General features: G+C 44.3%; 1 protein-coding gene across 1 annotated transcript in view; it reads right to left on the bottom strand.

Annotated features, from left to right (window-relative positions):
* Positions 1-12,028, bottom strand: part of lamb4 (laminin, beta 4) — a 146,301-nt gene extending 134,273 nt beyond the window's left edge. Inside the window, 2 exon segments of the mRNA XM_030731998.1 lie at positions 11,140-11,315; positions 11,989-12,028. Coding sequence (XP_030587858.1) covers positions 11,140-11,315; positions 11,989-12,028 — 216 coding nt within the window.
* Positions 12,029-13,425: the final 1,397 nt, after the last annotated feature.

Here is a 13,425-nt window from a genome sequence, read left to right as displayed (position 1 = left end):
GCTGCTATAGGCCTAGGCTGCTGGGAAGTTCCCATAATGCACTGTGTTTCTTTTCATTCAGCTTATTTACTTTGTTTATACCCCACTCTGTATTTAATCATTAATTGTTATTAATCTCTGGTTCTCTTCCACAGCATGTCTTTTTTTCTCTCCCCTCAGCAGATGACTGCCCCTCCTTGAGCCTGGTTCTGCTGGAGGTTTCTTCCTGTGTGTTTCTAGCTACATAACAGTAGCCCAGGATGGGAAAAAAAAAAATCACAAATCCTGATAAATAGGCCTGTGTGCACTATGTTAAAATGTATGCAAGTTTAGATTTCTACCATTGCCACACACACACACACACCCCACAAAACCAGTAAACATTCTGGCCTAAACCTGTATGGCAAACACTGTAAATATGGCTCACAATCACCTCCCACAAAGAGACAGTGTGGGTATATTATACATTTCCTGAATCCTTAGAGTCCTGTGAATATTGCAGCGGTTGACCCTTGTGTCCCTGATGTCCCTGGATGCCACAGGGTTAAGAGAAAATATTTAGTTTAGGTGAAAATTATGGGAAAATTTGTATTATTTGTAGTTTAAAGAGCTCTACTAACCTCTATGTTGGTCAAAGAGATCCAAAACATGGCTCAAATGAAAGCCATGAGGTTTTTCTTTAAAATGATACCAAACACTATATTCTAGACCTTTGATAAATGTCTGTACCATGAGCCTAAACCAGATATACACAGTGTCAAAAAAGGGGTTGTTAACTTCATGAGCTGATAACTGCAACTAAACTACCACTTTGGAAGGGCTATCATACCAAAATATCATCTACAGGCATGTAACTTTTCAAAAATTATGCTTAAGATTTGCCACCCTGAGATGGACCAAAAAGTGAAATTTTGGCCTCTGGCCCATGGACTACTATGACAGCCTTGCCACCTCATCCCAGTAAGCGAACTCATCCCCCTCAATGATGAGCCCAATTATGGTGGTATCATCCCAAATGTAACGGTATTATTATTAGGGTGATAGGTGATGCAGTCTCCGGAATTGCCACCTCATCATGGTGAAGGGATTTGTGTGTCCCAGGGATCCCAGGAGCTATGTTGTCCACCTGGTAGGGTCTCCCATGGCAAATTGGTCCTGGGTGAGGAGCCAGACAAAGAGCAATTCCAAAGACTCCTATGGAAGAGTCACCAAGGTAACTGTTAACCCTGCCCGGGATAGGGTTAGTGAAGCCCCACCCTGGAGCCAGGCCTGGGGAGGGAGCTTGAGGGAGAGCATCTCATGGCTAGACATTAGCCTGTGGTGCCTGGCTGGGTGCAGCCCAAAAAGAAGAAATGGGCCTGCCCTCCTGTAGGCCCACCACCCGCAGGAGGCATTATAGGGATCGGGTGCGGTGTGTGTTGGGCGGTGCCAGGCTATTGAGACTGGCTATTGGGACATGGAATGCCACCTCTAAGGGAAGGAGCCTGAGCTAGTACATGAGGTTGAGAGATACTGGCTAGATATATTTGGGCTAATCTCAACGCATGGCCTGGGCTCTGGAACCAGTCTCCTGGAGAGGGGCTGGACTCTGTTCCAGTCTGGAGTTGCCCTCGGTGAGAGGCCACAAGCTGGGGTGGGTATTCTTGTACCCCTCGGCTTGCTGCTTGTATGCTGGCGTTTTCACCCGTAGACAAGAGAGTTGCTTCCCAGCGCCTTTAGCCCAGGGAATGGGTCCTGACTGCTGTTTGCGCTTATGTGCCAAATGACAGTTCAGAGTACCCACCCTTCTTGGAGTTGCTGGGTGGGGTACTTGAGGGTGCTCCATGCAGTGACTCCATTGTCCTGCTGGGAGACTTCAATGCTCACATGGACAATGACAGTGAGACCTGGAGGGGCGGGATTGGGAAAGATGGCCTGCATGATATAAAACTGAAAAGTCTTTTGTTATTGGACTTCTATGCAAACTAGAGTTTGTCCATAACAAACACCATGTTCAAACGTAAGGATGTCCATAAGTGCATGTGGCACCAGGACATCCTAGGTCGCAGGTCGACGATCAATTTTGTAATCATATCATCAGATCTGTGGCCGTATGTTCTGGACACTCAAGTGAAAAATTTCCCAAATTTCCCCTCTGTGGGACAATAAAGGCTGTTTCTTCTTCTTCTTAAAAAAGGAGCTGAACTGTCAACTGATCACCACCTGGTGGTGAGTTGGATCAGGTGGCAGGGGTGGATGTTGGACAGACCCAGCACACTCAAACGTATTCTGAGGGTGTGCTGAGAATGCCTGGCAGAGGCCCCAGTCTGCAAGATCTTCAACTCCCACCTCCGGCAGAACTTCAACAGCATTCCAAGGGAGCCTGAGGACATTGAGTGAGAATAGATCATGTTCCACACCTCCATTGTTGAGGCTGCTGTCCAGAGATGTGGCTGCAAGGTGGTTGGTGCCTGTCATGGTGGTAATCCCCGAACCAGATGGTGGTCATCTGAGGTGAAGGGAGCCATCAAGTTGAAGAAGGAGTCTTATAGGGCTTGGCTAGCCTGTGGGACTCCGGAGGCACTTGACAGGTACCGGCAGGCGGCTTGGGCGGTGGCCAAAACAAAAACTCGGGTGTGGGAGGAGTTCGGTGAGGCCATGGATAAAGACTTTCAGATGGCCTCGAAGCGATTCTGGCAAACCGTCAGGCCATCAGGTGACTCAGGAGGGGAAAATGGTGCTCCACTCACACGGTTCATAGTGCAGCGCTGCTGACTTCAACTTAGGCTATCGTCAGGCAGTGGAAAGAATACTTCAAGGACCTCCTTAATACTACAGACATGCCTTCTGTAGCGGAAGCAGAATCTGGGGATGAGGAGGATGAATTGCCCATCACTGGGGGTGTGGTCACAGAGAGGTTAAACAGCTCCTTGGTGGCAGGGCCCCTGGGGTGGATGGGATTTGCCCTGAGTTTCTGAAGGCTCTGGATGTTGTAGGGCTGTCCTGGTTGACATGCCTCTGCAACATCGCGTGGAGATCTGGAGCGGTGTTACTGGATTGGGAGACCGGAGTGGTGGTCCCCAGCTTTAAGAAGGGAGACCAGAAGGTGTGCTCCAACTATTGGGGGATTACACTCCTCAGTCTCCCCAATAAGGCCTATGCTAGGGTGCTGGAAAGGACGGTCCATCCATTATTTGAACCTTGGGTGTAAGAGGAACAATGCAGCTTTTGTCCAGGTTGCAGAACGCTGGACCAGCTCTTCGTCCTCTCGAGGATATTCGAGTGTGCGTGGAAGTTTGCCCATCCACTCTACATGTGTTTTGTGGACTTGAAGGGATTCGACCGTGTCCGTCGGGTTATCCTGTGGGAGGTGATGTGGGAGTATGGGGTGTCTGGTCCATTGTTATGGGCCATTCAGTACCTGTACAACTGCAGCAAAAGCTGTATTGCCCACAATAAGTCAGACTCATTTCCTGTGGGTGTTGGACTTCGCCCCAGCTACCCTTTGTCACAGATTCTGTTCATAATTTTTATGGACAGAATTTCTAGGCATAGCGAAGTGGCAGAAGGCTTCCCCCTTGGTGGTCTCAGAATCTCATCTCTGCTTTTTGTGGATATGTGTATCACATGTGATAAGAGGAGGGAGTGGGAGATTGACAGATTGGGGCTGCATTTGCAGTGATCAGGACGCAAACGCGTAAAGAGGGAGCTGAGCATGAAAGCAAAGCTCTCGATTTAGGGGTCAATCTACATTCCTACCCTCACGTATGGTCATGAGCTTTGGGTAGTGACTAAAAGAATGAGATCGCGAATACAAGTGGCAAAAATGAACTTCCTCCGAAGGGTGGCTGGCTTCAACCTTAAAGATAGGGTGAGGAGTGCAACCATTTGGGAGGGGCTCAAAGTAGAGTCGCTGCTCCTCCACATCAAAGGAGCTAGTTGAGGTGGTTTGGGCATCAGACCAACCTCCTGGGCACCTCTTGGGTGAGGTGCATGTTGAGGACACACTGGGGAGATTATATCTCTCAGCTGGCCTGGGAACACCTTGGGGTCCCCCCAGATGAGCTGGTGGAGGTGGCTGGGGAGAGGGAGGTCTGGGCTTCTCTGCTTAGGCTGCTGTCCCTGCGACACAGACCCGGATAAGCAGAAGAAAATGGTTGGATGGGGGATGTAGTCAAATGTATTCAAGGTGAAGAGGAGGGGGTTCAGCACACAGCCTTTTGGGGAGCCAATGTTGAGGCTGAGGGCTGTGGAAGTATAGGTTCCTACCCTGCCCCTTTGGGAGCGGTACAAAAAGAAGTCCAGGATCCGTCTGCAGATGGTGTCTGAAAGACCAAAGCCTGTTAGTTTGTTTGGGAGTATAGTGTTGAATGCAAAAGAAAAATCCACAAATAGCATTCTGACGTAGGTCCCTGGTTGCCCTAGATGTACCAGTGCAGTGTGGAGGGTGGTGGCTACTGCATCCTCTGTGGATCTGTTCTTCCTGTAAGCAAACTGGAGTCGTTCTAGTGTTGATGGAAGATAGGACATGATCTGAGCCCGGATAAGGGTCTCAAAGCATTTCATGAATTAATCCTGATTCCTGATTATTCCTCCTGGTGCATGACAGTGGAAAGTTCCTGGAGGCTGAAGAAATTGATTTACTGGCTCCCACGCTTGCCCGACCTAAATCCAATAGAACACCTCTGTTTTGGTCCATCCAAAACTACTGAGTACTATTTTGGGCACATTTCATAAGTACGGCTTTTGCCTTATAAGAGAACCATGAAGAGGCCACTAGTAAAAGTGCAACCAGTCCTGTAAGTAAGGCAAGTCCTGAGGAGTCAGCTGAATGGGACCAAGAGCAAGATCCAGGCAATCAACACCTACATCTTACATAATCAGGTACTCTTCTGGATAATAAGCTGGCCAAAGGAAGAGATAGAAGTGACTAAAAGCAAGACAAGAAAGCTCCTTACCATGTATGGAGGGTTCCCATCTCCTCAACCCTGAATCCTAAGCTGGACTGTCATGCAAATTATTCTATCCTATTTGACTTGCACTATACCATGCCATGCACTTACACAACTGCTATAATGTGTAAATACCAACTACTAGATTTTTTTTTTAATTCTAGGTATTTATACATTTTACCTTGTGTGTGAAATACATCTTTTATTCTTATTCATATATTTTTACCACTTACTATCAGATGCTAGTACAAAATGCATTTTAGTGTGCACTGGATTGTATATAACGGCATGTGAAAAATAAACCTTTTTTTTTTTTTTTTTTTTAAAAGCCTGTCATGTCTGGCAGTTTTTGCAATCGGAATATGATCCGAATGTGCTGGTGTACCAAACATATTTGCTTTTCCAAGAATAGCTCTGTAATAGCTCTGGGGTGTGGAAGACCCGCCCTCCCCCACCTTCCACTCGTGTTTGGAGTGATATGTTGGGTGTATGTGAGTGTATGGAGTGGGAAGAATATGTATAGGTGTGTGAAAACTACAGTGCTATTAAAATTGGAGGGATAGATGTAATGAGCACTGAGCAACAGCGCCCATCCACACCACCCCCCAAGGCCCTCAATGCCTAAGATGTAAATAAAATTGAGGAGCAGGCAGCAGTGAACAGAAGTGGGGCCACCTCAGCAGCTCCACACACTGACCACTGTGTGACACACCTGCCCCCCAAGGCCCTATGTGTACTATGACGTGTTGTGAGCTGTATAATGTAATTAAAAAGGCAGTGTGGGACATCATGCAACATAGCAAGCAGCGCCAACGAAGTGGCCCTACTCACCCTAAGTGTGTGTGATGTAATGTTTGACTGAGTGGGAGGAGGGGAAGGGCCAGGATATGTAAGACCGGGAGGTAGAGAACTACCCCCGGAAGAAGAGAGCCAGCAAACTACTGGCTCACTAAACACCCCAGTTCCCTACACCCAACCACAGTGCAGGGAAGGCAGGTCCAGGGCCTGAAGTGGCCACACCCCCAGGGCACCACCGTGCCCAAGGCCAGCACCCACAGTCCACACCACAGACAAGCACAACACAAAACACCCCCCCCCACACACACACACACACACAAAAGACAACTAATATCACACACATATACACACACACCCACCAAACACATACAAATATCTCTTTCTCACACACACACACACACCCACCACACACATACAAATATCTCTCACACAGACACACAAATATCTCTCTCTCTCACAGACACACACACACACAAATGTCTCTCACACACACACACACACACACACACGAATGTCTCTCACACACACAGACACACACACATTGGTCCTGAGTCCGGGACCAACCAGCCCCCTGTGGGAAACTACTGCTCCCTCACCTGCGTGCCCCACCACCTCAAAGGATGCGCGGGCACCCCAGAATCCCGGAATGATGGCCAGACATCTCGACGCGGGCCAACCCACCCCACTCGGCAGTGCGCCCAAGGGGGCACAGACCCCCCCCAACGCAGGGAGGAGCCCAACCAGGAAACAGGTGACCCCGGGTACCAGGGCCCCAGACCCCACACGCCGACCCCCGCGGAGAAAGCCGGCCACCCGGCCCAGAGCCAGCACCCACCACCACGGGCACCCCAGCCCCACGCCCCAAGACCATAAGAGCACCTGTCCAACCCCCCACCACCAACATCCAGGGCCCATACACAGAAACCACAAAATGGCAGTCCCCGTCTCCCGTCCAAGGACCATTAGACACCCGAATCCCCCAGCCCACCCCCAGCCACCTACCGGGCACACTGCGAGACGAGACCACAGCCGATCACCCCCACTAAGTGATGGAGCTGATCAGTGGAGACCAGAGAGATTCAAATTTGTCCAACTGGTTTTTAGAGGTGGCAGACATTCTTTCTAGACTAATGTGCTCTAAAAGTAAATTCCTATAGTGAGTAATGCACAAATCATTTTTGGATTTCCAATTCATGAGGATAGTTTTCTTAGCAATGCATAGGGCAGTAAGAACTATGTGTGATATATGTGCTTTAATTCACCCACATCACCTAAAACACACAGTTTTGGTGATGCTGGGATATCGCAATTAAAACATGTGGATAGGTCTTCACATATCCTCTGCCAGAACCTTTGAACAGGTGTACAAGACCACATAGCATGTACACTGGAGATCAAAATTAGAGAACAATGTATGAACACTTGATTTTTTCAGAAATGATGTAATCTACATTGATCAACATTTGAAGGATTTTGTGTAAGGGGTACACCATGCCACTAGAGCAGTGTTTTACAAAATAACCAAAGTATATCATCATAAAACCTTTATTTTGCAAAAAACACAATGATCAAAATTAGAGAACAGCAATGACTATAACACAGTAAGATTACAACTACATTTTCTGAAGGTTACAACAGTCAGTCATCAGCAGGAATTGTACAGGCCTTTGCTTTGAATGAATTCAGCACATCTGTGGCCACAGGACATCAGTAGTCTCTCACACTGCTCTGGTGTGATTTTGGTCCACTCTTCTTCCACAGTTCTGTGACTGTTGTGGGTTTCTTGGCCATAACTTTGTCACCAAGGATTTTCCAGAGGTTTTCTATTGTGTTTAGATCAGGACTCTGGACTGGCCATTTCATTGCTTCAATTTTTTCAGTTTCAAGGCACTGCTTTTCCCCATTTTGCTATGTGATAGGTGGCATTGTCCTGCATGAAAATTGCTGGCTGATTGAGTGATGAACGCAAGGAAGGAACCACGTGTTGTTGAAGAAGGTTCTGATACACACTTGCATTCACTTTGCCGTGTAGCTGCATGAGAGGTCCAACTCCTGCTGCCGAAAACATTCCCCAAACCGTGACACTTCCTCCACCTTTCACTGACTTCTTTACACTCTTTGGATTCAGTCTTTCGCCAGTTTGTCAACGAGCATAATGTTTCCCATCAGACCCAAATAAATTAAACTTGCTTTCATCACTAAAATGAACTCTGGACCACTTCTCTTCTGTCCACACAACATGCTCCTCAGCAAAGGTGAGTCTAGCGTTTTGATTCTTTCTGCTAAAGAGAGGTTTGGTCACTGCAGAGTGGACTTTCAGTCCAAATGCTCTTAAACATCGAGACACTGTATGACGAGACAGATCCTTATCCCGTTCAGTGCTGAACTGGCGAGCAATTCCAGGTGCAGTGTTGAACCGATTACCCATGGAGATTCTCCACATTATCCTGTCCTCTTTTGCATTAGTCTTTCATAGGCGACCAGCCTTCTTGGGGGACTTGAATGAGTTTGTGATGTTGTAAAGATGCACTATTCTAGAAATCACAGACTTAGAATGACCAACTTCTCTTGCTATGGCTGATAGGGTCACCCCTATGGCCTTCATCTGGACAACCTGCTGCCAGAGGGTTTCAGTCACTTTGGAACGGCTCACCATTTTTGCAAAGTCAGTGAAAACTTGAAAGTTGGGCTGCCAGTTAAATAGGGTTTTGTCAGATAATTAAGGAAAATGGCACCAGGTGCCAGATTAACACCGATAACTTGCAGGTATCTGAAAGTGTTCTCTAATTTTGATCAGTGTTCTTTTTCAATTATATCATTTAAGTTTTTTATGCTTAGCTTTAGAATATATATAATTTATGAAATAAGCTTAAAATACTGCTATTTCACTCCTGCTAGGATGATTTCACATAGGACTACACAATGACCTTTACATTTAGGAAATTGTGTGTTGTTCTCTAATTTTGATCTCCAGTGTATATAGTTCTCAGCATGATTGCCTGAACAGTGGGTGCATATACTTGTGTCTCTGATGCCCATTTGGAACATCCTATGCCCTGTATAGTGTATTCTGTGAAGAGTTTTGTATTGTATGAGTTGTAAATTTGGACTTTTAGTCATTTTGAAAGTGTTTAAACATATCTGTGTCCAGAAGTTTTCATCTGGGTTGATGGCAAGATCTCGCTCCCATTTTGCATTTGGGAGGGTAATTGAATCATTCATTTTTAATAACAACTTGTATATTTTTGATAACAATTTAGGGGTATAGAGATTTAGAAATTCTGTTACCAATACAGGGATTTCTAATTTCAGATCACTGAAATTAAACCTTGTCTGTATGATGGACCTCAATTGCTGATATTCAAGAAATTTGTTTTTGCCAATTCCATATTTTGTAACAAGTTCTTCAAATGAAATAAAGGTTCCATCTTGAATGACATGTTCTAGATTCTTTATTCCTTTCTCTTGCCATGCTGAAAAATTCAGTACTGTCTTTTTCTGACATATATCTGGATTGTTCCAAATGGGTGTCAGTTTACATGGGATAAGTGAAAACTTTGTTATCTTGAAAAATTCCCACCAAGCTGTCAGAGAGGTGTTTATGTTAAGATTTTTAAAGCAGCTATGATGTTTACTACTGGGGCCAATGAAAGGTAAGTCAGAGATTTTGACTTTTCCACAGAGTGTTTGTTCTAAATCCAGCCATAGGCTGTCTAAAGGGCTTGATTTGATCCACCTTGAAATACACTGCAATCTATTGGCTAAGAAATAGTGATAAAAGTTTGGAAGTTCTAGACCACCACTGCATTTTAGCTTTTGTAATGTCTTCAAACTTATTCTTGAGGTCTTATTTCTCCATAAAAATTTTGAAATGTATGAGTCTAATGACTTCAACCAAATAACAGAAGGTTTATTAGAAATCAATGAAAACAAATAATTGATTTTAGGCAAAATCATAATTTTTAATGTGGCAGCTCTCCCCATGAGAGATATAGGTAGAGAGTTCCAACGTGTGAGGTCATCCTCTATTGTTTTTAGTAGAGGAATATGATTTAACCGTACCAGGTCTGACAGCCTTGAGGAAAAATTTATACCTAATGTTGCCTGACTGTAGTGAGGTAGCGGTGACGTTCTGAAAGTTACAATTCAGAGGTAAAACTGTTGATTTACTCCAATTAATGGAGTAGTCTGATATAGATGAGAACTTATCTATAAGTGTGATTGTCTTCAGAAGAGTTGTTTGTGAGTTCACGAGGAAAAGTAATACATCATCAGCATAAAGGCTTATCTTATGATCTGTGTTTTCTGTTTGAATTCCTTTAATATCTAAATTTTTTCGGATTGTTGCTGCTAGTGGTTCAATGAAAATAACAAAAAGTGAAGGAGAAAGCGGGCAGCCCTGCCTGGTACCCCTCTGCAGACTGAAACTTTGGGAAATAAGGTCGTTTGTCCTAACCCGTGCATTTGGATAACTGTATAGTGTTATGATCCAGTTTATGAAGGATGAACCAAATCCAAATTTGTGTAGAACTGCTAATAAAAATTTCCAGTTAACCCGGTCGAATGCTTTCTCTGCATCTAAAGAGACAATTGTGGTTTCTATTTTGCTAATGGAACAGTAATCTATTATATTTATTAGTCGGCGTGTATTATTGGCTGAGTGCAGACCCTTGATAAAACCTGGTTGGTCCGGATGTTATAATAGATGGAGTGATTTTTTTCTAACCTTCTGGCAAGGACTTTGCAAATTATTTTAAGATCTACATTAATAAGAGAGATTGGCCTGTAGCTGGATGGGAGTGTGGGGTCTTTGCCTGGTTTAAGAAGTAGACTAATGTTAGCAGAGTTCATGTTTGGAGAAACCATGTGATTGCTCTGAATTTGAGCCACCATTCTGAGAAAAGAGGGTTTTAGGACAGAACAAAATTCTTTATAAAACTCTGTTGGAAAACCATCTGGGCCTGGGGCTTTATTATTTGGGAGATGCTGTACTGCTTCGTAAAATTCAGATGGTGAGAAAGGTGAATCAAGAGCCGCAGCCTGTTCATCATTTTGTTTAGGTAGGTAGATTTATGTTATTGAGATATTCTTCAAATTCAGCATCAGATGGATTAATCTGTGATGAGGATAAGGCTTCATAGAAGTCTTTAAAAGATTTATTTATTTGTTGTGGGTCATGAGTAATATTACCAGTCGAGTCTTTAATAGAATAAATGGCTGTGTTTTATTTATTTAATTTTAACTGGTTGGCTAGGAATTTTTCAGATTTATTTCCATGCTCAAAGTTTTCCAAACGCAGCCTCTGTAACATACACACACACACACACACACACACACACACACACACACACACACACACACACACACACACACACACACACACACACACACACAATCATCTGTGTCACACTCCACAAATTTTCATTTTGACCTCCAGATATCCGATGATGCAGTAGTTCTGAGGTCCATCTAGGCCACAAGTGGATGAGGCTGAGAGCTGAGCAGCACGACCAACCAACAGATCACCCAGCTGGGGATTACAAGGGCCACTGAGGCATCGGTCCACGTGGTCCTTGAGGTCCTGAAGGTGAACTGCTGGAAGAAAAACTGCAGAGAGACAAACTGATCAAAGAGATTCTGGAGATTTCCTCCACATTAGAAAACTATGTCTAACTATGTCCACTTCCTTTAAAACTAAAAAAGTCACTGGCTCAAACTGCTGAAAAACAGCTGAGCAATTAGAAGATGAATCTTGGTCTAAAACAGTCTGTGAGTGTGAAAACCATAAAGAGGAGATTTTATCTACAAAGTGTTTCAAAAACTGATCGCAAAGTGTAGAAGAAGCCTCCATAGGAACAGCATCACAGGGGTTAATAACTGAGTTAAAAATATTAAAAAGAACTCGAGGTTTGTGACTCTTCCTGGAAATCAGATTAGACAGAAAAGCAGATTTTGCAGCTTTAACAGTCCTCTGATATTCTGATAAACGGTGACGCAGGACCCCTAAAGACACCTGGAGTTTGTCCTTCTTCCACTTTCTCTCGGCGTGCCGACATTCGCATCTGAGAGCGCGAGTGGTGTCATTCAGCCAGGGCTGATGTGATGATTTGGTCCGTTTGATCCTGAATGGAGCTACAGAATCCAGGATATCAGAACACATTGAGTTAAAAACACTAACTCTTCAACGTGTAGATCAGCATGGCGGTGCACCTCAAAACTGGGGTAGAGGACTGGTGACAACTGCCGGCAGCGAAATTCAGATTTAAATATCGATGCTAACCTCCACCTTTGCCAGTGGTTTCTGGGTTTCTGGGATTCATGCCGCATCTGGAGGACTGCACCCATCGCCAGACAGGAGGAGGCCCTTCTGGACCCTCCGGCCAGCCCGACAGAACGGGAGGACCAACAGGCTGGATTCAGCGATGACATCTGAATCTGGACCAGTGCCAGAGCACAGGAAAAGAAGGCAACACATCTGTAATAATATGAAAGTTTGTTGATCCAGCAGATTTCAGGTAAGTCTTGATGCGCACTCGGATACCGCCCCATTTTCCCCGTCTTTTCGAGCACCTTCTAGGGAGAAAGGGGAGTGGTAGGCGGCGTAGACCCTCCGGTATGCCTGGCAATAAAGGAGGAAGATTTCTTGGCGTATTTCGCAGATTATATGTTTGCAATTTAGTCGAACGAAGACTCAGAAGTGTCAGGCGATCATAAACAAGTAGAGCAGAGCCATCAGTACAACACAGAAGGAGAATCAAAAACAGCAAAGAAAGGAGCCCAGGGAGACAAAGACGGCTCGCCGTGCAGACTGGCGCCATCTTAATACAGTCAATGTAGTGGTACCTGTTAAAGACCATCCTACTTCATCTCTGATCAAACTCTGATAAATACTGAATTCTAATGTTCCTTCCTTGGTTGATTGATAGTTCAGACAACGTGGCAGTAAATAAGCTGAACTCACTGATGAACAACAGAAGGATCATGTTGTGTTGATGTTTGTTCCAAATGCTTGCTGGGCTCTGGTAGATTCTGCTGGTCTCTGCTGATCTCTAGCAAATTCGCCTTACTCTGTTTGAACACAAAAACATGTATATATCTTTGTTAAATTCCGTTTTTTAGTTAAATTTATTGTGTGATTCCATTTATCTATATCAACTAATTTGTTTAATTTATGTAACAGAAATTTATAACAATCAATCACCTCAAAACTTTGTATTTTTTCCTGGCAGAAACACATCAAATAAGCCATTCTTCTGCAGATTATCACACAACTGATTTACAACTATACTTTTCTGAATCTTTGAAATGAAAACAAGGTTGGAAAACTGTTAATAATTTGCTAAGATAGTAAGTAAGTAATGGCTTAATTATTAATTACAACAATCTTGAAAGCCTGTGCTATGTAACCTGTTAATAATGACAGATTTATCTTGGTTTAATAGACATGTCAGTGTTTGGTCTCAAGTCTGAATAAAGAGCAGTGGCTCTACAGTTGTTTTAGTTAATGACACATTTGTGGGACAGCTGTGATAAATTTTTTGGTCTAAATCTTAAATGAAGTCATTGCTAGTTAAAGTGAAAGGAATACTCGGCTCTACAGAGCTCTGACTCTTTGTCAGCCTGGCTACAGTGCTGAAAACAAACCTGGGGTTCTTATTTTCTTCAGTCCTAGCTTAACAAAGGGCCTTTTTTTTTTTTTATAGAGCAACAGGCTCTA

Source organism: Archocentrus centrarchus, chromosome 6 (assembly GCF_007364275.1).
Source record: "Archocentrus centrarchus isolate MPI-CPG fArcCen1 chromosome 6, fArcCen1, whole genome shotgun sequence".
Taxonomy (NCBI): Eukaryota; Metazoa; Chordata; class Actinopteri; order Cichliformes; family Cichlidae; genus Archocentrus; species Archocentrus centrarchus.
This window is presented reverse-complemented; position numbering and strand designations above follow the sequence as displayed.